At 59.9% G+C, this 23,159-nt stretch overlaps 2 protein-coding genes across 4 annotated transcripts in view; one reads left to right on the top strand and one right to left on the bottom strand.

Annotated features, from left to right (window-relative positions):
* The window catches only part of WNT6 (Wnt family member 6), a 24,445-nt gene continuing 1,286 nt past the window's right edge, over positions 1 to 23,159 (bottom strand). The window contains exons 1-4 of one of the 3 annotated variants that reach the window (XM_069861326.1): positions 12,586 to 12,820; positions 4,140 to 4,355; positions 946 to 1,247; positions 1 to 684 (exon numbers count right to left, since the gene is read on the bottom strand). In XM_069861326.1, coding sequence (XP_069717427.1) covers positions 223 to 684; positions 946 to 1,247; positions 4,140 to 4,355; positions 12,586 to 12,820 — 1,215 coding nt within the window. In that variant the 3' untranslated portion in view covers positions 1 to 222. Of the gene's footprint in view, positions 685 to 945; positions 1,248 to 4,139; positions 4,361 to 12,585; positions 12,821 to 23,159 lie in introns of those variants that run through there. The other 2 variants (XM_069861328.1, XM_069861327.1) reach the window with 2 other exon arrangements.
* Positions 22,330 to 23,159, top strand: part of CYP27A1 (cytochrome P450 family 27 subfamily A member 1) — a 6,830-nt gene continuing 6,000 nt past the window's right edge. Inside the window, exon 1 of the mRNA XM_069861321.1 lies at positions 22,330 to 22,573. Within this exon, the coding sequence (XP_069717422.1) occupies positions 22,346 to 22,573 (228 nt within the window). The 5' untranslated portion in view covers positions 22,330 to 22,345. The remainder of the gene's footprint in view (positions 22,574 to 23,159) is intronic.

Consider the following 23,159-nt stretch of genomic DNA (forward strand, 5'->3'; position numbering starts at 1 on the left):
AATAGCTTTATTACTGGAAGCTCTGTGCCTGCAGCCCCCACTACAGGGACCATGAGAATGCCAGGCAGCCCCACGCTGTCCCTTGGAGAAGCCAGGACTCCCAGGGGTGCAGAGCTGTGCTCACCCCTGCTGTCGCTGCCATCGTCTCAGCCTGTGTCTGTCCTGGCTGCAGCATGTGCCTGGCGGTGGCCCTTCAAATTGTCCTCACCCAACCCCAGGCTGTCAGACACAGAGGCTGAGCTCCTGACGGACGGAGCACTTGCGGCACTGCACCACGCAGCACCAGTGGAAGCGGCAAAGACAGTTCTCCTCCAGCACCACCGTCTCGTCTCGGTGACCTCGCCCACAGCACAGCAGGTCGCACCCACTCGTGTCCATGGCCGTGCTGTTGCAGACGCGGCCTCGGGTGCCCAGCGAGCCCGTCTTACGGTTAGCTGAGCAGAAATCAGGCGAATCGGCTGAGTAGATGAGGTCTTGCTTGTCGGGCGGTTTGATGTTCTCACCCACAGGGATGAGGGTTTTCCCATCATTGCCCCCCATCACCTTGAAAGCCCCATTGAAGCGCTCGAGCAGGCGATCCCCCACCTCACGGAAATGGGGCATCTTCCTCCAGCAGGTCCGCAGGGTGCAGGAGCCCGACAGCCCATGGCATTTGCACTCTGTCCTCATGTAGCTGCGCACTGCCTGGGGAAGAGATGGTGATGTTCAGCTCCCAGCTCCCCGCTCCCCTGCCCAGCACCCCCAGCCAAACCCCTGCCTCTTGGTGTTGCCCTGGTGCTGGAATTGGGCACAGAGGGGTCTCCAAAGCACCTGCAAAGGGTTCCTGAAAGATATCTGTCCATATACAGGTACAGGGCTTGGAGGTAATACAGGTGGAGGGTTGAGCTGGGAAGGGGCACAGGGCAGGTGATGCTTATGGAAGGCAGAGAGCACTGGGGGCCTTACCAAGCGCCCAGCTTCATTGTTGTGCAGGTCGATGAGAGCTCGGATGTCATTTTTGCCTTTCTTGCTCTTAGCATCCATAAACTGCTGGGATTTCTCGTAGCCAAACTGCACGTCGTCCCCGCATCCCCCCCACTCCCAGGCTGTGCCCTCAGTGCCTGGACCTGCCGTGGGTGAGGGGGGTGCCCGGCTCCGCGTCAGCTCACAGCCGCACTGCAGCAGCTCGCCCATGCTGCAGGCTTGCGTGATGGCGTGGCTCACCCCGGCCGCCGTGATGGCATACACAAAGGCTGTCTCCCGGATATCTGCAAGGGAGCAACCAGGGTCAGCATGTGTGGTCAGCTCTACAAGCAAAGCATCCCCCCTGCCAGCACCCCCTGGGTGCTCAGGCCTCCTCTTCTCCCTCTTCCTCTGTGCTTGGTGCTGTTCCCTGGGTGGTGCATCCAGCCCACAGCGGGCTGCCTGGGGCAGAAGCTGTCTCTTGCAAGCAGATACAGAGAATTTGGGGGATGGCCAGGCCCTGTCAGCATTCCTTCACCTTAGCTGGAGGGTCCTAGGGGCAATGAATCTCCTGCCTCCCCTTGCAAGGATGAGTGCTGTCCCATAGAAAAGAGGGGGGCTTGGAGAGCAGAGGGGATCCCGGGTGACCAGGTGGTACCCACAGCTTCCTCACATCATCCTGCAATGTCCCTCCAAGCCATAAAAATCCTATCTCCAGCTGCAAGCTGGCACCGGGAAAGAAGTGCTATGAAGGGCACAAGGGGTGGCACTCACCTGTCTGCAGGGAGGCAGCGATGAAGCTGTGCTGCCTGCTCACCCCCATACCCACTTTGCCACAGGGTGCTACCTGCCCCCTCCCTCAGCCGGCACAGCCTCCACCCTGCAGGATTATTTATTATTAGTATTTGCTCCTGTCTCTCTCTGCTCCGGGACACAAATTCCAAGCATCTTTCCCCTGCCCAGACCTGCCGCTCACAGCCGCAGCCAGCGGGGGATTCTGGCAGCAGGGGTGCGGCGCCCTGCATGGGGGGCTCCTGCGCTCTCCCCACCCCATGCCAGGCTAATCCCCACCCAAGAGAATGCCAGGGCAGGGCTGATCCAGGGTGGTGACATGCAGGGGGAGCCTAGGGCACCGGGGCAGAGAGGAAGGCGTGTTTTGCGGGGTGCCCCTTCTGCTCATCTCCAGCATTCTGATCTGGGGGGGGACCGTGGGAAGAAGGGTTTCTGGGCACTGACTCTGCACTCGGCTCCTCCACAAGTCCCTGCAGCACTTGATTCTCACTGGTCTTGGTAGGAAGTGGGCACACAAGTGTCTTAATGGCTTTGTTACCCCAGTGACAGGTATCCCCTGCCCTGACCCTCCTGCTGCACTCAACCACACGACCACCACCCATCCACTCACGTTGGGGGCTGCCAGAGCCCTTGTCACGCAGCCTGCAGCTGGCAGAGGTCCCCATGTCACCCTGCCAGCCAGGGACCTGAGGGAACGCCACTCCTCTGACAGCTCCTCCAGACACGTGGCTGCCCCCAAGCCAGCCTGCCCAGGCACGCTGCGCCTGGCAGAGGCAGCAGGAGGGGAGGTGGGGATGGCCATGACTGAGCCAGGAACTGGGGCTTCCTGCAACATCCCTGGAAAGAGGAGGCTGGCAGATAGGAGGTGCTCATCTGATGGCAGCTGGGAACCCCCAGAATGCTGGTATGGTTTATTCAGTCCCTACAGGCTTACAGGGAAGCTGGTGCCTGCTGGCACCTCTAGATGCAGCACAAGCTCTCTGCTTCTGACAACTGTGATGCAGCTCTGGGGACCTCCACACCACCGGCTGGGATGTCACACGTCCTCAGAGCGCCAGGGGCTCCCAAACTCATAGTTGTCCCCATGACATTACTCATCTTTCCTGGGCCAGAGCATGGTGGCTCCTTCAGCAGTCCATTGCCCGATGCACTTGTGTTTCCTCCAAGCCAAGCTGCCCCTTAGTACCTGGCAGCTCATCCACCAGCAGCACCCACTCTGGCCATTGCATCCCAGCACCATCCCACTCCCAGCCCAAAGCCCTGACTAGCAGAGATCCCACCTTCTTCGCTGCCAGGACAGCATGAGAATAGGTGACTCCAGAGGCAGGATTGACCCTAGCTCTCTGCCCCTCGACTGAATATACCTCCCTGTGTTGGGGGGAACTCACACTTGCAAATGTGCTCCTTAGAAGAGCTTGCCCCCACACCCTACCATGGGCTGGTGTCGCCCTTGGGCCCCCAGATCTGGGACCCCAACAGAACCACAATCACTGAGTACACAGGGCACTGCCATTGCCAGTGCCTCCAGGCAGTAGGAAAATAGCAAACCTCTGCTGTTGGGCACTGCCATGCAGACCCGCTTTCAGGGTCCAAGGGTATATATCTTCCTTGGCCCGTCAGATGCACTGGAGAGAGACACGATGGCTGAGGAGACTGGGGCTCACTCCAGCATCTTCATCTCCTGCCTCAGTGCAGGGGATGGAGGGCACAGGGGAAGGACTAAACTCACCACCCACTGAAGTGGCCCTTTTACTTGGCCCTACCAATCCAAGATTCTTGGAGCATCCCTCCCCTTCCCTGCTCCCCCAGCCCCTCTCATTGTGCAGTGTGGCTGGTTGGCACTCATGGGTGCCCCCTCACCCTGCCCCTGCTCTGGCTTTGATGCAGTTGAGATGGGCTTGAACCACAGCATCCCCCTGTCTGGGACATGCCAACTCTCCCTGCCACCCTGTCCCTCGGGGTGACATCAGGGTGCCCACCCATGGATGCAGGGAGAGGGTCACCTCCTCTGACCCCCACAAGGCCAGGAGGGATCTGCAGGGCACCCATGGGCAAGGGGCAGCTCCCAGCGGCAGCGCTCTGCCTCCCACCCAGGCCCCTTCCCCCAGCACACCCCAGGGTCCCAGGGGAGCAGTAAATCACTGCCAGACGAAGGTGCATTCTTGGGCTTTGTGAAGCCCCGCGCTGTCTGGAAGCATTGGTAATTGCTTCATTACAACACGGGGAGACATGTCCTGGCAGTAAAACCCCAGCGTAACTGCACCGAGGAGCACTGAGTAACCCTCTACACAGACACACGCAGATTTACACGCCTAGACTGTGCACCAGGAGTCCCCGGGGAGGCGTGCGTCTGCACAGCTGGAAGCTTTTGGGGAGACTGGAGGCCAAAGAAGTGCTGGGCTTACCCTGCTGTAGGATCTTGCCGAAGTACTTGCTGTGGCTGGTGCAGTTCCAGCGGCGAAAGCGGAATTGGTACTGGCATTCCCGGACACCCAGCTTGGTGCCCTTGGCCACCTCCTGCACGATCTCTGGCTCCAGCTGGCACAGCTCCGCCTGCTTCCCTGCCAGTCGCTTTGTCTTGCGGCAGATGCTGTTGGGGTCCATGACCAGGGGGCTCCCCACTGCCCTGCAGGAGGGACAGTGAGCAGAGCAAAACCAGCACCCAAGCCCAGGGGGGACCAGGGTGGGGATGTGGCATGGCCAAACCTGCTCCCAGGGATGAAGCAGAGCCACAGGGCAGTGGTGGCTCAGGGCTGAGCCTGGGTGACAAGGAGAAGGGAAGAGATACGTAGGGAGGGAAGGACAAAAGGCGTGGGTAGCACCTGCGTGTCAGTGCCCTGGGGATACTGCCAGGCAGTCAGGGAATTGGGGAGACCCCCAGATGTGGGGCTGGCTGGAGGATGAGGCTGGTATACACCACTCCACACTCTGAAGCCCTTGAAGACATCACTGAGGGTGATGGTGGTGTCCCCAGTGCGAGGTGGCAGAGTCATTGTGCTGCTCAGCACCTGCTCTTTGGGTCTGGCACTGACCCGGCACAGCCCTGGCATCGCAGTTTGACTGATACCTGGTGCAGCTGCAGCTCCCACAGCCTCCCGGGCAGAGTGGGGGGAGCCCAGCCAGCGCTCTTGGTGTGCCTCCCCCTCTCCAGGGCAGCTCACTGCTTTGCCCTGTGGGAGATGAGCTGAGTGACCTTGCTGGTGATAACGACCCTTGGCTGCTGGCCACGCTCCCATGCTCATTTCCCCCTACCCAGGCAGTGGCCCCCGGGGAATCGAGGTGCGGGCGCGGGAGGGATGCAGGTGGCATCACCAGCCCTGCGGATGCCAGCACGGGAGGGCAAGCCTCGGCTGGGCCTGTGTCAGAGGCAACTCCTCCTCACCAGCACAGCTGGAGTGAGGTTCCTGGCTCTCCGGGCGGGGAAGCAAATTCTGAGCATGATGCCACGCTCCCCAGCGTGCTGCTGGCTACAGAAACTCCTGTACTTTCCCCACACATTTTGCCTGGAGTGCCCTCCACGGCACGGCTCGTGCAGCTGCACAGCCCGCCAGCACCGTGCCCTGTGCCGAGGCGGGCGATGCTCCAACTCCGCCGTGGGCAACACTGAAGCTGCAGCGGGCAGAGGGCAGGCACGCCGCGCTGGCGGCCTCCCGCCCACACCATCCGTCCTGTGGCACAGAGACCTCGTGCCCATGGGCCACCCAAATTTAGCCTGCCCCAAACGCAGCCCCGCGCAGCCCTTCCTCACCCCCAGCACCACTCCTGCAGGCTCAGAGCTCATACTACTTGATTCCTTGCTCATCTACCACGGTTTTCCTGGCTGTGGATGCCCCCAGGGTCCCCGGGCTGGACTCAACACCCCTCAGTGCTTTGGAATGCCCAAGGACTGCAAGGCCACATCTCCTGGGGTCCCCTGGAGAGCAGCGCCTGGGCTGCCTGTGTTGCTGGCAGCCCTGCTCTCTGGGGAGCACCGGCTGCGTTGCAGCTTCCAAACTCAGACCTTTATAGTCTGGCCAAGCCCCAGGGGCTTGAAAATCACAAGCTGAATCTCGAAGTTTAACCATGTTTTGGGTTTCCTTTTTGCTCTCATGCAGCTGGGGGCCTGTGTTGAGGACACCAGGCTGTAGGACATCGCTTGCCATCCTGCCCCCAGTGCAAACATCCCCTCAACCCCTTGTTTGAATCTTGAGGTCTGCCAGGGTTCCCCTGCCCCACGTCAGGCTCCCAAGCTGCCCGTATCTTCTGCCCGCCAAAGCCCAGCTGGGTTTGGGGAGGACATGCCCACTTGCACAGCCTGGAAAAGAAGTTCTTATGCTTTGGCTGGAGGTTTAAGGGGTTAAATAGCTCAACTGAGAGGCAAAGTCTGGAAAGATGACCTCCGGCTGGGAAACTGAGGCAAGCCCACACCGCTGCTGGGGAGCACCTGTCTCTCTTTGCTCCTCACAGCTTGGCTTTCCTTTACTGCGTGATGCACAGGTGCCTCTGCAAAAGGATGGAGAAGCTGGGGAAGCCTCACAGGGCTGTGGCTGGGCTGGCACGGGTCCCCATCAATGGGGAAACTGAGGCCCATGTGAGCCTCACCACCAGTGACCCTGTCCAGTCCCATCCCACAACCACAAGGGGATTCAAATCTCCACGCTCGGCTCTGAGCTTGCCCTCCTTGGAGACCACGGGCTCCCAACATCCCTGATGGGACAGCCGAGGTTTGGCCGCCTGCTCTGGCAGGGTGGGGAAGAAGAGAGGCTGGGACAGGACTTTTCATTAAGAGACAGCTCTTTGTACTCCTATAAAAACGATGCGCCAGCCCCTCTGGGCCGTCAGATCAAATGCTGAACTGCAGCTCACCCCATCCCGCTGGATCAGGCCGGGAAGAAGAGCTCAGCCCCGCGGGGCCGGCAGGCAGCTCGCCAGCACCACGGGGGTCCCACCCATGGCCATGGTGGGAGCGCGCGGGAGCTCGCCGGCCACGCCGACGAGGCGTGGGGTGGGCTGCCTAAGTCCTGCACGATATTAATTTCCGCTGGGCTCTACTTTCTGGCACGGGGAGGCAGCCGGGAGCCCAAGAGCTGTTTTGCTTTGGAGGGTTTGGGGGGGCTGGGGTGGCGGGGGGGAGACAAGGGCAAGAAAAATGCTGCCAAACTGCTACCGCTTTGGCAAGGGCTCCGGCGCGGGGCCCAGATCTGCCTGAGCTTGTCCTGCTCCAAGGCCTCCCGCATCTACAATTAAGGTGCCCCACCTCTGCCGCTGGGCACTCCTCCCCCTGCCCTGGTGAAGGAACTGGGTCACCAGCCCAGCTCCCTCCGACCCTCCTGGGGCACCCCACCACCCCGACACCTCCTGCCTGGCAGCCCCTAGCGAGGTTCAGCATCTCAGGAGTATCCTTGCCTTTTTCCCTCAGGTGCTCTTAGGCTGCCAAAACTGCCACCAGGCGGCTGCCCGGAGAGAGCTAGGACGGTGAGCCTCACTTTCCTTCCTAGTTCCAAGCACCCTTGTGCAAGGAAAACACCCCTTGTTGCTGAAAGGGGAAACTGAGGCACGGAAGAAGAGCAGTAACCCACTGTCAACCTGCTGCTGTCACCCCTTAGGCTGTCAGAGCAGCATCCTGAGCCCGATGTGAGTAACACACGGGAAATAGGAGTCACTGGGGTTTCCGATGCAACTTCCATGCTCTGGAGGCCGTTGCTGCTGCAACAGAGCTGAGGGCTCCTAAGAGACATAATCACCAGCTTTTCCAGCTCAGCTCACGGTCATGGAGCCTCCAGTACGTCTCAGCATGGTTCCCAGCTGAAATCATAGGCCAAAGAGCCTGGCACAAGACCCCGATTCCCCTCTCAGATATAGGGATGGTGAGGAACTGGGCTTCTTCTGGCTCCCACCAGTGGGCTGTGATGAAGGGGAGCTGATGGTGCCCTGGTTTGCAAGGATCCAATAGTGAGGAAGAGGACAGTCAGCCTCCACGAATGGCACCCACACCTTTTTGGCGGGGGGGAGCAAAATGCCTGCTTTGGTCCTGACAGCCTTGACACTCTGACGGAGGGCAGTGATTGTACTGTACTAGCTCCACGTGGGACCAGCTGGGTCTGCTTGGATGTTCCTGTACAGCTTGCCTTGCGCCCAGGTCTCCACCCGAACCCCTGGATACTTTCAGGAGTGGGCTGCAGGATGCCAGGTTGCTCAGCCCATCATGCCAAGCCCACAGGACTTCTTGGAGACACTAGAGCTGCAGGACAGCAGCCACGTAGATCTGAGCTCCAACCCTGAGTGGATGGATGACCCTGCATCCTACCTGCTGGTATCACACGCAGTGACAGCCCTGTGAAGAAATCAGATGAGGGCTTCGCTCCAGGACCGCCACCACGTCTATCTCTTTCCAAGCTGTGCAAACAAGGCGAGGGGGGAACACACATGAATTTTTGCCCATCCAGCTTCCCCTCACCCCATCCAGACATGCACTGGGCACCTGGCCCCCTCACCTGGTGCAGTCCATGGGTCCCCCTGGAGTGGGGTTGCTAACTGGGGCAGCTGGGCACGGAAAGCAGAGCGGGAGGGATGAGTAAGCAGCAATTCCCTGCCTGAGGGGCACTGCTGGAGCTCACTGGGGGACACCAAAGAACTGGGAAATGCTGTGGGTCAGGGAGAGGCCAGGACTCCATTCCCTGCCCTCCTCCTCAGACCTCCTTGGCAAGGACTAGATGCAAATAGCTGGGAAACCACTCAAAGGAAAGAGGCTTTGGCATAGCCTGGTGTCAACTCACAGATCCACTGGCTGCAGGGTCACGCTGAGGCTGAATGCTCACAAGTAGGAGCTGCCCAAGCTTGTGCTACAGGTACCAGGGGGAAGGAAGGAACACACACCTGCAGGAGTATGGTCCCAAAGCCCTGCCCAAGCTCTGGAGGGACTGTGATGGGAAGAAAGCAGTCCACCTGGTCACTGTGTCCTTCCTCCAGGTGCTGATGGAGGCTGGGGTGGTGTGAGGGCTGAGCTAGCATATATCCAAATGCAAGTGCCACTAGTTGCTGCAAGACTGTGTAGGTTCCAAGCAAATATCAGGGTGCTCTCAACTCTGCCTAGCACCCTCCTGCACAAGGAGGGGATTTGAAGGGGTCAAGCCTCTGATGCAAAGCCCAGCTGAACCCTCCAGCCTGGGACAAGTGCAAGGCAGGGCAGCCTGGGTGTCACTGTGGGAGAGTGGAGGTGACCAGGAGCAGGACAAGAGATGGCATGGGGGAAAGTTCAGTTCTTGTCTTTTCAGGTGGATACAAGTAGCCCAATTTTGGAGCCAGCACCATCAAAGAGAATGCAAGGGAAAACTTTTTCCTTTGAAAAACCCAATGCGTCATCTGCTGCCCCAGAAGGAGAACAGGGAGATGCTGCCAGGCAGGGGTTCCCGCACTGGGAGGTGTTTTGCTGTGCAAACAACACCACTCCAGGAGCGAGGGCATGCCTGGGATGACTGGTCAACCCAGGCCATTGAGTGCTGGGTGGGCTGTGGGCTGAGGTGAGCATCAGCAGGCTCCAGAGGTGACTCACGATGTTCAGCCCAAGGCACATAGGTAGGGCCTAAGAACCCAGCAGCCTGCCCTTACAGCCTCCACGCGGTGAGGGTGCTGTTTGGGGTGGGTGAGAAGAAGGGGAGGCCATCAGTGCATGACACCCACGCAGGGGTGTGTTGCTTCAGGAGACACAGGGTCAGGACCTCCTGAAGCAGCGGTGCAGACACAGGTGCCAGCAGATGGATGGATCCTTCCTGAGCCGGCATCTGAAGGAGCTGTACAGAGAGCTGGAGAGACACTGCCCATGGGCATGCGTGGGAATGGGATGCAGGGCAGGTGTCTGTCCCTCCAGACCCACACAAACCCACAGCTGGAGCAGAGAACATATCACCCGGGCTGGTTTTCACCTTTGCCCTTACTTCCATGTCCTGACTGCTCTCAGACAGGGCCACAGAGAGTCACTGGGCTTTGGGACACTGGAGGAGCCTGGGTTTTGCTCACCTCCATCTCCATGAGATCCCCCCATCTCCATCTGCATCCCTGCAAGCACAGCCCAACCATGAACTGGCTCAGCCGAAATCCTGCCCTCAACCTGTCGAGGGCTCCCGAGACACCAGCCCCTCCAGGCCAGCCTGGGAGCCCCAGGCCATCTCTACCTATCCTGCCCAAGAAGCTGGGTGAGAAACATGAAGAGCTGAAGGGAGGAGGAAGAAAGATTTTACAGGGCTGGTAGAGCAAGGGGAGCCTGTTCCCTGCAGCCTGGCAATAACCAAGGGACCAGCAGCACCTGAATGACAAACCTTCCCCATCAGCACTGATTATAGGTGGCCCTCTCTGCTGTGGAAAGGTTCTTGTGTATGCCCTTCCCCTGTCTCTTTGCCTCTTCTTAGACACAGGGGCACATGGGGTATAGGATGACTGCCTTCAGTGAGCCCCCTGGGGACATCCCACCACAATGAGGATGCTCTTTCTCAGGCTATGATATCATCAGCTTGGTGTCACTACTCGGATATCACACCCAAACTTTTCTCTGTAGAAGCAACCGTCTGACAGGGTCCCAACAGGAGCTGTTATCACCGATGAGCGGCTGAGCCTTGCTGTGTGCTTGGGATCTGTCCCTGCCAGGATCCAGCCCTGCTTCACCCCATGATACCAACTCTCACAAACCATTTAGTCATCAGCGTAGGAAGAAATACCTTAAACAGGCAGCCAATATATCCTCGCAGCTGCACAGCCAATGCACCAGGGTGGGATGGGAAAGTGGATAAAGACCTTCCTTGCTTGCCCAGTGGAACATGCCCCACTGGTTAAGCACCATGGGGTGCCCCAGGCAAGTGTGCAGAGATGCACACTTGAAAGTGTGCCACCAAGGTCCCTATGCATTGGTGACAGGCTCAGTAAGGAACAGCTCTACCAATGCCACCAGTCCTGAGGCTTCCAGGAGCCCTGGCATAACACGACTGCACCTCTGAACCACTCTTTACAAAAACCAGAACCCATAGACACTAGCACTACCCATATGTGGGAGAGGGACAAGTACAAGGAGCAGATGTTTAGGAAGATGCCTTTTCAGAGCTGGCTCAAAGGATTGGGCAGCACTCAGATCTCTCTCCCCCACACAGAATGAACTCCCTGGAAATAAGGGATAATCTCAGATAGGGAGTAGAGATACTACGCTCTGGGGGAAGTAGCTTGTGAATCAGCCAGCTGTTCCAATGCCCCGTCCCAGAAAGCCCAGCACATCCATTTGGTGGTGCTGGTGGCCTCATTCACACATCACCTCCTCTTGGCTTGTCGGCTCCAGGCTCTGGAGCAAAGCAGAGTGCATGCTGGTGACTGCCCTCCGGCTGCTCCACTGCTGGGCACATTTGGCTGCGTTGCGTGCAGCTGGGTTATTATTCTTAAATTAAAAGTTCCTCTTCTTCTTCTTTTTCAAAAGGAGAAAAAACAAATTTGACCCCTTGCCCTCCTCTGCCAAATCCTGCTAATCTCCCAAGCCAGTGCTGCCAGCGCATGCACAACATAGTCACGGCACCGTCAGGACCCGGGCTCAGCAGCGAGATGTCACTCTGAGCAGCTGGGGTGGGGGCAGCAGCACCCCAGCACCCTGACCTTGCTGGTCCCATCTGCCTGCTCCTGAATCTAAAGCAAAGCGAGTTCCTGCTGCACCCCTGTCTGCTTCATCCGAGGGCAGGATAACTCCGATGTCCTCAGAGCTGTGAACAGGGTGCAAGCCTGGAGGCAAGGGCTCACCGGGTGGGGATTGGTAAGGATGGAGCAGAGAAGGCAGGGAGAGCTGAAGCCACAGCTGTGAGTGCAAAGCAGCAGTGAGAATCAGCCAGGGAAAAAACAGCAGGACGGACTGTGCTCCAGGACAGCAGGTGGTATGGAGCAAGGGGACCCTCTGCACACACCTTGCCCCAGCCAAGGCTCGCTCTACCTCACTGTCCCCTCCTCTAGCAAAAACCCAGGCCCCTCTTAGATCTGCGTTAACCAATTTCCTGGCAATAAACACAGAGCTTGGGCTCCAGGGATGAACTCTCAGCTGGTGTAAAACCAACGGTAATGGCACCATTTACACCCACTATGCCCCCCCCCCTTTTGCCCCACACCCCTGGAGTTGGGGCTAGCAAAGGGGATGGAGCCATGGAGTAAATCACTGGCAGGCAGGCAGGCGGGGGACCGGGAGGGGAAAGGCTTATGGAGAGCTTTATTTTAGGGGTCAAAAGAGTGTGACAATGTGGAGACGAATAGCCTCAGATAATGAATGATAGCCCGGACGGCACGCCGGGGAGCTGGAATCTAAGCACTTAAAACCGGATAAAGACAGGCTGGGTGAAATTCTTAATAGATTTAAATAGTTCATGTTTCGACAGATACCTGGACTTTCCAAGGCTGGGTCCCAGCTCTGTGCCTGTAATGAATCCCCCACCCCCTCCGGTATCCTGCAAGGCACCATCGCTGCCTTTGATGAAGACACCATTACAAACAGGGGTTTTGTCCCCCTTGCATCCAGGCCACCTCTTGGGAGGGGATGCTGTAGGGACCCTCGGGCTTTTAATTAAAGTTGACTTATCGGAGAAGTCTGGAGGCCCTTGCTTCCCCTTCCCTGCCCCACGGGCGAGCAGCCCTGCAGGGCTGTGGGCTCGGGGCGCAGGCTGCAGCCCTCTCCATGGGGCTCGGGTGCTTCAGAGAATCAGGGTCCCCCCCAGCCCGCTGTCCCTAACGCGTTTGTGTGCCTAAACCCTAATAGCACGGACCCACCTGGCCAGCAAACGAGGGCACCCCGGCTGCAGGGGACCCCATCCCCAAGCTGGAATGTGGAGAGCGAGGGACCCCGCGGGATGTCCTACTCACCACCAGAGCCCGATGATGTTGGCGGGACAGAGGAGGATGAAGAAGAGCCACAGCTGGGTCCGGGAGGAAGGCAGCATCCTGCTAGGCCTTTTGTGGGGGGAGCCGAGCCCGTTCCGAGCCCCCCGCTGCCTCCTGCCCCGGCCCGGGGCTGGGCAGGCACCTCCGAGCGGCCGGAGCGCGGCGCCGAGGCTGCTCCGCGGGAGGAGGAGGAGGAGGGACGGGGCTGCGAAAGCATCTGCCTCCGACAGGGAAACCGGAGCCCGAGGGAACGGACAGGGCGGGCCGGGAGGGGGGACTCGTGGGTGCCAAGCTCGGCTCCCGGAGCGCAGCCACCGTGCCCTCGGGGCAGCGGGACACGCGGCGCTTTAACGGGGTCCGACCGGCGCTGCCCTGTCCCCCGCAGCCCCGAGGGACCTGGCACTGCCCCGCCGGGCACCGCCCTGCCTGGCTCCTCTCGGGGTCCTGGCCTCCAAGTCCCCTCCCGGCAACTGCCCGTCGCTGTCCTCTCCGACCCCAACACCCAAATCTGGTGTCCCTGCGTCGCCCCCCATCTCAGCTTTGCCTGGGTCCGCCTGGCACAAGCCTGGCTGCGTGGCCCTGCCCGCCCTCGCACCGCTTTGTCCTGCCTGGGGATGCTGAAGGAGCGACCCCCAAGCATCTCCAAGCGCTTGGCTGGAGCTCCTCTGGGGACACCCCCTGGGGCAGGGGCACGCACAGGTGGGTGATGAGAGGGAAGCCCAGGAGCAAAGAGACCAGGAGAAGAGTGTGGGGAGGGCTGGCTTGTTTGCAGTGATCTCATCTCAGGTGCAGCTGGGACCAGGAGGGAGACAGCCCCCAGCACTGGATCACTGCTGAGGGGCCTGGGAGGTAGAAGGGGGACACACCAGGGCTGAGTAGTCAGAGGTAGGAGAAGCCAGTGCCCGTTGAGTGCCATCCCAATTTTCTCCCCCTTGTGCAGCCTCAGGAACGGTTTCCCAGGTCTCATCCCAGGGTCCTGGATCTCCACTTCCACTTGAACCATTCATGACTCGCAGCAGAGCTTGGGGATGCAGCTCCCAGCCCTGCAACATCAGGGCCACTTATCCTAGGCCTGGGACAGCTGCCCTGTGGGACCCTGATGCACCTCTGCAACCCCTCCACTGAGCATCCATCCAGCCCACTGGGTTAAAACAGGTTGTCTTCCACCAGTGATGGGCGAAGCAGAGCACCCTCACTGCAGGTAAGCTCAGTCCTCCCTCCAGGAAAGATCTGGGCTCTGTTACCCTCTTCCTGGGAGGGTACCACCCCCATCCCCTGCCCATCTCTAGCCCCCGGCTCACCCATCTATGTTTCCCTTGCCTGTGTTACCAGCAGCTTCTCCTGTTCACCCTGGCAGTTTGCTCCTCACCAGCAATGTTTGGTGGTGAATGACTCAGATTTTATCTGTGGCTTGGCAGGGTTTTCTTCTCCCTCCTGGGCATAGGAGGTAAGAGACTCCCACCACCTCTGGAGGTTTCCCACCTGCTCCTTCCCTGCCCTCCCACACACAGAGTTCAGGTTCTCAGTTTGCACCCCTGGTGTGGTGACCAGGATTGAGCTGTCCTGGCAGGAGCACAGGGACATGGGAACCTTTCCTGCACTGGACACCGCGTCTGGGCTGCTACACTGTGTCTGGTCCCCACAGCCTTTTGCTTTCACCCTCCAGCTTCCATCCTACTTGCCCTGTGGAAACCCTATGGCCTAAAATCTATGGGAGAAGTCAACAACAGGCAGCTCTTGGGGAGGGGACATCCCTGCCAGGGACAGGTGGACGCTATGCCCGGGGCCCCAGCCTCTGTGGGCAGAGCTCAGACACAGCTCATCTGCCGGCGTGTTGAAAGTGCCTGTTGTCCCCTCACCCCAAGCACCCGGCCTCCTCGCGAAGACAGCACGGGGCAGGTGAGAAGCCTTTATCTGATTTCCTAAGGGCAGAAAAATCCCTTTGATTTTGCCCCGAAGAGGGGAGCAGGAGGAGGGGGAGCCCTGTCACGGCGAGCAGGTGCGGCTGGCACACAGCGACTCACCTTATCACGTCCCAGCTCTGCGCAAGGCTAGAAGGGGCTGGGGGGGACGCGATGACCCCAGCACATATATGGGAATTGGCCCCATCACCTGGGTGTTGTGGCGAAGCCCCCCAGGAGGAACTGGAGGGGGTCACGGAGGGGCAAAGGCAGGCTCCTTGCCTTATGCCTGTACCAGGGGGGCTGGGAGCAGGGATTACTGCTGCCCGGGGTTAGCCCCTTTCTCCCAGCTTTTCATAGAATCTTAGAATCACCAGGTTGGAAAAGACCCACCGAATCATGGTGGGTTGAGTCCAACCATTCCTATCAATCACTAGCTGCAAAAAAATCCACTTCATCAAGGGGGAAACTGAGGCACAGAGATGCTGAGACCTGCTTAAGCAGCTATGGGGTGATTGCCAGTGCCAGAACCAGCCTTGCTCATGCTCCTTTCTGCAGCAGGACCCAAAGGATCACATCCTTCAGGGGACAAGGCAAAAACGGTGACACTGAGTCAGGGCTACAATTGACAGGGGTGGCACCGCTACACTGAAGCAGCTTCTCCACTGCAGCTGATCCTTTGTCTCTGCCTTCCTTTGCCTCTTGCAGCTTCACTCCCCCCCCCCCGGCTTTTGTGTTATTACAAATTATAAAACAATTTTTTCCTGCCGTCCCGCATTCTTCTGCCTCCTGCAAGAATTTTAATGTATTTATTTTTGCTATCAGGGGAAAGCGCCGTGTTCCTCGGCCACCCCCAGGCAGCCCCGGACCCGCTTGGCCACTGATGAAAATTAATGATGGGGGGATGCAGGAGGAGGGAGGTGGAGCAGGCACCCCTGCAGCAGAGATGCTGGGGCACAGGTGTCCCCCCAGTCAGCCATGGTTTGGTAAGGTCTGAAGGTGGAGAATGGAGAGCTGGGCTGTGGGAGGGAAGGTAACAGGGCTGGCATGGGGCTGGCCCTGGAGATGCTGCTGGTTTAGGGCTGGAGAGAGTGTAGCTGTAGGGTGGCTGGGCAGGGCCAAGGGGTGTTGCACTGCAGGCTGCAGGGTGCCGTGATGAGGAATTTTGCCCCCCATGTAGCACCAAGGGTTCAGGCTTCCCTCGAGGAACAGGAGACACTCCTCAGACACCAACCCATTCTGTCCTGTGCAAGAGCATTCCCCATAGTCCCCACAAACAAAGCATCCCCCCCAAGTGCTCCATCCGGCGGGGGGACCCAGTGTCTCCTCACCAACCCCATTCTGCCCCTAAGCTGGTGCCCCGGCACTGCACTAAGCTCTGGCTCACACTCCCTGCCATGTGGCCTCGAGGGCAGGGATGGGGTTGCCCCACTCCCCCAGCTCCCTCCAGCTGAGAGAGTGGGGGGGCTTGGGCTGCTGAGAGGGAACGGATGGGGGGAGGAAGGAACGGGCCATTCCTGCTGTGGGGAAAGCGTGGTGATTTCCAACCCAAACACCCCGGCTCTCAGCAGCCGCATACTTTCCCAGCGTCCCTCCCCTCCTTTATTCCCGAGGACATTGGCAATCAAACCCAGGTTGGCCCCATCTCCCGCTCCTGCAGTGAGGTCATCGAGCTGTGTTTGTGACATCCCGGTGTCTCCATGGCAGCGCGCTGTGATGTCATAAGCCTGGGGTTGCGACCTCACGGCAGGAGGAGAATGATCTTATTAAAACAACACGGTCCCCATCCACAGCCGCTTGTGGCCAGGGGACTCTGGTGTGGGGTAACAGCTGGCAGAGAGGCTGGTGACAACTCAGGAAGACACTGGAGATGGAGCCTTCCCTTGGGTCACGTCACCAGTGGTGGTGACAGGGGGCACGTTCCAGCGCCCAAAGCAGAGGGTGACCCCTGACCATTAAAAACATACAAGCCTCATGTTGCTTGGGTGACAATGAATTTAGGGACAGCCACACCAGGGCTCCCTGCTCCGAGGTCCCCCGGGCTCAGCCACGGTGCTGCACATCTCCTTGGCCAAGCGTCTGGGCCCTTATCGGGGCGCAGAGCCCTTTCATGTCAGGCCGGCGGGTGGTGAGCAGAGTTGACGAGGACCTGTCCCCAGATCAGAGCTGCCCGGTGCTGACAGCGACTGCGGGGCCCATTCTTAAATTAGATGGGTCCCCCACCTCCTTCTGGCTGGTGCTCCCAGCCCCATGGCCGGCTGCAACCTGCACATCACTGCCCACGGTATTTGTGTGGCCAGTGCAACCCACACATAAATGCTCACGCCTGGAAAGAGCTGTTTGGTGGCTGGGAATCACTTGGGTACCGATGGATGGATGGATGGATGGATGGATGGATGGATGGATGGATGGATGGATGGATGGATGGATGGATGAGTAGCTAGCCGGATGGATGGGCAGGTAGGTGTGGGATGAGAGGGAAGAGCACATGTTTGTCAGTGGATGGATGAGTGAGTGCACAGGCACAGGCAATAGATGGATGGAGAGATGGCTCTGAGATAGAAAGCTTCAGGTCAGTGTGGATGGATGGATGGATGGATGGATGGATGGATGGATGGATGGATGGATGGATGGATGGATTGACAGATGGATGGATGGACAGATGGATGGATGGACCTTGTGGCTCTGGATGTTGTTGCTCTTTCCCAACAATCTCAGTTTCATGCACCAGCGGAAAAGGCCCAGCTCTGTCCTGGGAGAGAAGAGAACATCCATGTCCCAAGGGGAGAAAATCTGCTTTTTTCTCTGCACAATATTGTGAGGGCTTGACCTTGTGCTGCTGCAGCAGTGCACCCTCACTGCTAGAACAGGATCTGCTCCGAGGGGAAACCGAGGCCAGGGGGCCTGTCTACAGTACAGCCAAGCCAAAACCACCCCTCTCTGGACAGGCACAGCGCTGTCGCCAGTCCTGCTTCCTCCAGCTCCCTGCACATTCGTCTGCCTGACCATGGGAAGGACACACATTGCTTGGGCTGGGAGCGATGCTGTTGGGAGGGGTTGTCCTTGGGCCCCCACGGGCTGTAAACATGATGTCATGTGGCAGCGTACACAGCCCGCCTTGTAAGCGGGTCCCCAAATGGGCTTCACAAGTTCTGCGTGGGAGGCATCAGCCATGGCCCACAGCCAAGGGAACTGGAGTCGGGAGATAAAATCAGGTTTGCTTTGGGCTGGAGCAAACAGCCTTTTGCAGGAGGAGTAAGGGACATGGAGAGTGACTGGAACAGGGGGGCACCTCTCCAACTCAGAGGGCCTGGAGGGGAGCAGAGGCAATAGGGGATGTCCCAGCAAAGCCAACTGCTGGTCTTGCCTGTCTCAGGTCGGCTCCCTTTGCGCCTACTTGACTTAGAATAACTCTGTAGGCACTTGAAGTCACTTATCAGCCAGGGCCACTTGAGAGCAGCCCAGGACTGCCTCCTGTCTCCTGCGATAACAGGCCGCCAGACCCGGGCTCACTCCAGCATCCCGCTCCCACGTCCTCAGGGAAAGGCCCCAGCCCGCCAGGGTCCCGTGGGACACAAAACATGGGGAGGGGAGGTTGTTGTGTTGGCTGATTTACCTCATTTCAAAAGCTTTGTGCTCTCCCCAAGCCTCTACCCAGGTACAAGGGGATCAGACAGAGGGAAATGGGAAGATGGGGACCTTTAAGAGAGGGACAAGAGGGTCCTACTTGAACCCTCTATGTGAGAGAAGAGCAGCTGTCTCCAGGACTGCGATCCATCCCTATCCCTCTGGATCTCCCCACGTCTACCCTGTGCAGCCTCACTGGCCCCAGCATGGCTCATGACTCAGGCAGTGACGATGCGGTGACACAGAGCTAGCGTGACAGGCCATCTCCAGTTAATGCTGTAGGCTAGTTACAGTCCCTGGGACCCTGTGCTCAGTCTTCTCACAGCCTGGGCTTTCCTGGGTGTGAGTCAGGGGATGCTTTCCCCTGGGATACCTCGCTTCCCCCCCGGCTGTGGGAGAGAAAACGGGGGTTAGTGGATGCAGCCCTGGGAAAAGTTTCCAACTCCCGGGTGACACTGCAGGAGTCACGTAAAGAAGTTGTTGCCCAGTCCCAGCAGTCAGGACCCTCCAGGAGAAGCAGATGGTGGATGGGTTGAGAGGTGGAGTGGCAGGAGGATCTCAGGGTGCGTTGCGTCTGTGTGTACAGGTCCCACCAGTGAGGTGAGACCTGATGATCATAGAATCATAGAATAAATAGTTAGGGTTGGAAGGGACCTTAAAGATCATCCAGTTCCAACACCCAAATGTGCTGCCACTGGTCCCACCAGTGAGGTCAGACCTGATGATGTGGCTGTGGGACGAGCGGAGTCACAGCATCCCTGTGGCAGAGGGACACACAGGATGGGACCTGCCACCCCCGGCTCCCCATCCCCACGGACAAATGCAGCATTTGCTCTCCTGCCTGTGCCCCATTTGTCACCGAACCGGGGCCGGGGCTGGCCCCGCACCGGGGGATTTCCCGGGCTCCGGCGATGCTCCTGGCTCCGCGCAGCATCCTCCGGGTCGGGATGTGTCGCTTCCCTTCGGAATCCCCCCGGGAGGCTCGGGGTGGGGGTCCGACTCCCTCGACACCCCCCTTCCCGCACGGATCCCCCTCATCCCGCCGAGCCTCCAGCCGCGGTCCGAGGGCGGAGAGCGCCCCCAAGCGGCGGGAGCCGCCGGGAGCCGGGAGGACCGGGGGACCGGGGGACCGGGGACCCCGCGGTGGCAGCGGGGACCGGACCGGGAGCTGCGGAGGTCCCTGCGCTTCCATGGGGACCGGGACCGGGCTCCTGCAGCCGGGCCGGGGCCAGCCTAGAACAGTGCAGGCTGGGGGAGGGAGGGAGGGATGGAGGGAGGGATGGAAGAATGGAGGGCTGGATGGAGAGATGGATGGAGGGAGGGATGGATGGAGGGATGGATGGGTGGAGAGGTGGAAGAATGGAGGGATGGATGGAGGGAGGGGTGGATGGAGGGATGAATAGATGGATGGAGGGATGGAGGGGTGAATGGATGGGGAGATGGAGTGATGGAGTGATGGAGTGATGGAGTGATGGATGGATGGATGGATGGATGGATGGATGGATGGATGGATGGATGGATGGACGGACGGACGGACGGACAGGCAGATAAAGAGCAGCCCTGTGGAGAGGAATTTGGGGATCCTGGCAGGTGAAAAATTGTAGACGAACCTCACACTGATGGCCCAGAAGGCCAGTTGTATCCTGGACTGCATCAAAAGCAGCACGGCCAGCAGGGTGAGAGAGGAGATTCTCCGCTCTGCTTTCACAGAATCACTAGGTTGGAAAAGACCTTTGAGATAACCAAGCCCAGCCATACCAGTCCACTACTAAATCACATCCCTAAGCAGTCCAATCTGAATCTACTCTGGCATGATTTGTGGCCATTCCCTCTCATCCTATCGCCTGTCACTTGGGAGAAGAGACCAACACCCACCCCACTAAAACGTCTCTCTTTTGTGAAAGCCCACCTGGAGTCGTGTGTCCAGCTCAGGGATCTTCAGTACAGGAGAGCCACGGACCTACTAGAGTGGGTCCAGAGGATGGCCACAAAAATTATCTGAGAGCTGGAACACCACTCCTGTGGAGAAAGGCTGAGAGAGTCAGGGTTGTTTAGCCTGAAGAAGTCTCTGAGGATGTCTTACTGCAGCCTTCTAATGTATAAAGGAGTTTATAAGAGAGATGGAGTGAGACTTTTTACCACAGCCTGTAGTTTTTGCTGGTTTTGCAAGGGGTAACGCTTTTGAACCGAAAGAGGTGGTGGCATCCCATTCCCCAGCAAGAAGAAATGTGGCCACAGAAGGCTGGGAGAGGCTGAGATGTCCCTGCCCGGGGAGGGACAGCTGCAGGGTGGCCGGGTGCCAGGCTGGAAAGCCCCGAGCAGGGCTGGGGTGCCCTGCTGCCACCCTGCTCTGGGCCCGGCTCGGGGAGGCAGAGCTGCAGAGCTGCTGCGACCAGCCATGAGGTGGCGGCAGGCGCTCACGCTTGGCTCTGCAACCTGGGGTGTCTGCAGGACACCGGGTGCGCGGATCCCGCACCGCTCGGAGGGACACCGGGTCAGGCAGCAGGCTGGAACCCGACCTGGCACGTCCATTGTCACCCCGCGAGGCAGGACCGAGGGGACAACAGCCACTCGTGGGGCTCCGAGATGCCCACCCGACCTGTGGGGAAAACCTCCCCGTCCAGGAGGACCTTGAACCTTGATAAGGGTGGTTAATGATCAGCGCTGGGAGGTCCCAGCCAGAGGACGGGGCGGGCTGCCCCTGGAGTGACACCTAGGCACAGCGGTGTCACTCAGAGCCCCAGAAACAGGTGCCAGGGCCACGCTGGGCAGAGGGAACATGTCCTGCACCCCTGGCCCTGGACACCACCGCAGCAGAGCCCTGCCTGGGGGCTGGATAGCCTGATCCACCTCAAGCTGAGGCAGATCTGGTGCCACACACTCCTTCACGTGAAGACAAACAAAACCTGCTTCCAGCTGAGTTGCCAGCAGCCATGCCGGGCATGCTGAGGTCTCCCCATCGCGTTTCCCTGCTGGCAGCGCCCAGAGGAAGCACCGAGAGAAGCTCTGGAACAGCTTGGACCCAGCTCCCTAGCACATCATCCTGCATTGCAAGGGAACAAGGCAGGGACAGGTTGTATGAGAGCCAGAGGAAGGAGGCAGGGCAGGAGGGCTCAGGCCAGGACGGGAGAGCCCAGCATCGCTGCGAGGTGTGCAGGGTCTGGGGTGAGGTACCCAGCGCCAGAGTGTGTTGCCGGTGCTGGTACACGATGTGCAGTGCCTGGTGACTGCTGAGCAGCGCCCAGAGCCTCCTGCCAGTGTGCAATGACTGGAGTGCAGGACCTGGTGCCAGCCGTGCTACTTTGTGCCTGGCATGCTGTACCTACCGCGTTGTGCCAGTGCTGTGTGGTTCCATTGTGCAGTGCCCGGCATGTGGCACCCGGTACATGGTGCCGGTCAGTGCTGATGCTGTTGCGTGGTAGCTCACACCCAGTGCACGCTGCGTGATGAGTACTGCTCAGTCCAGTACTGGATTCCCCAACATAAGAAGGATATGGAACTGTTGGAACAGGTCCAGAGGAGGCCACGGAGATGATCAGTGGGCTGGAGTCCCTCTGCTATGGGGACAGACTGAGGGAGTCGGGGTTGTTCTGCCTGGAGACGGGGTTGTTCTGCCTGGAGAAGGCTCTGAGGAGACCTTATAGTAGCCTTTCAGTACCTGAAAGGGGCTACAGGGAAGCTGGGGAGGGACTTTTTACAAGAGCCTGGAGTGATAAGTCGAGGGGGAATGGCTTTAAATTGAAGAGGGGAAGATTTAGACTACACATTAGGAAGAAATTCTTCACGATGGGGTTGGTGAGGCACTGGCACGGGTTGCCCAGGGAACCTGTGGCTGCCCCATACCTGGAGGTGTTCAGAGAAAGTCTGGATGAGCCTTTGAGCAACCTGATGCAGCGGGAGGTGTCCCTGCCCCTGGATGGGCTTTAAGGTCCCTTCCAACCCAAGCCGTTCTATGATTCCAAGATTCCCTGTTTCCACGCCGGTGAGCGGCGCCCAGTGTGACCCGGTGCGCTGGGACCGGGTGTGCCGCACCGGGCACCGGCACCGGCAGCGGCTGCGGGGCGCGGGCACCTCATGGGGACCGGTGCCGCTCCGCCCGGTGCCGGTACCGGGTGCCGCCCCCGCACCGCCCCCCGCACCGCCCCCAGTGCCGCCCCCCCCACCGCCCCCGGTGCCTCCCCGCCCCGCCCCGTCCCGTGCACTGCCGACCGAGCATGGCGGGCCCGATCGGCGGGGCCCGGTGGCCGCTGCTGCCGCTGCTCCTCCGCCCGCCGCCGCCGCGCAGAGCCCCGGGGCCGCCGCGCAGGAACGGGGGATCGGCGGCCGCGGCCGCGGGGCCGGCGCGCCTGAAGGGACCCGAGGAGCTGCCGGGACCGGGGCTGCTCCGGACTTTCGTCTGGCTCTTCCTGCGCGGCTACCTGCTGCACACGCACCGGCTGCAGGTGCCCGGGATGCGGGGACCGGGATGCAGGGACCGGGATGCTGCGACCGCGGATGCGGGGACCAGGGATGCGGGGACCGGGATGCTGGGACTGGGGGTGCGGGGAACCGGGATGCGGGGACCGGGATGCTGGGACCGAGCTGTGGGGACCGGGGATGCGAGGACCCGGGATGCTGGGACCCGGGATGCGAGGACCGAGCTGTGGGGACCGGGATGCGGGGACCGGGATGCTGCGACCGCGGATGCGGGGACCAGGGATGCGAGGACCGAGTTGTGGGGACCGGAATGCTGGGACCGGGATTCTGGGACCGGGGGTACAGAGACCGGGATGTTGGGACCGGGGATGCGGGGACCGAGGGTACGGGGACCGGGGATGCAGAGACAGGGGTGCAAAGACTGGGATGGGGGGATCGGGATGTGGGGACTCGGGTACGGGGACCGGGAGCTGCGGGGACTGAGGTGCGTTCACCACCGAGGTGCAGGGACAGGGGCTGCGGGCACCGTCGCACGGGGACAGAGGCTGCAGGGACCAGAAGTGTGGGACCTGGGGGCTGCGGGCATCGGGCATCGGGGGTGTGGGCGGTGGA

The sequence above is a fragment of the Phaenicophaeus curvirostris genome, chromosome 7 (assembly GCF_032191515.1).
Source record: "Phaenicophaeus curvirostris isolate KB17595 chromosome 7, BPBGC_Pcur_1.0, whole genome shotgun sequence".
NCBI classification, from domain to species: domain Eukaryota; kingdom Metazoa; phylum Chordata; class Aves; order Cuculiformes; family Cuculidae; genus Phaenicophaeus; species Phaenicophaeus curvirostris.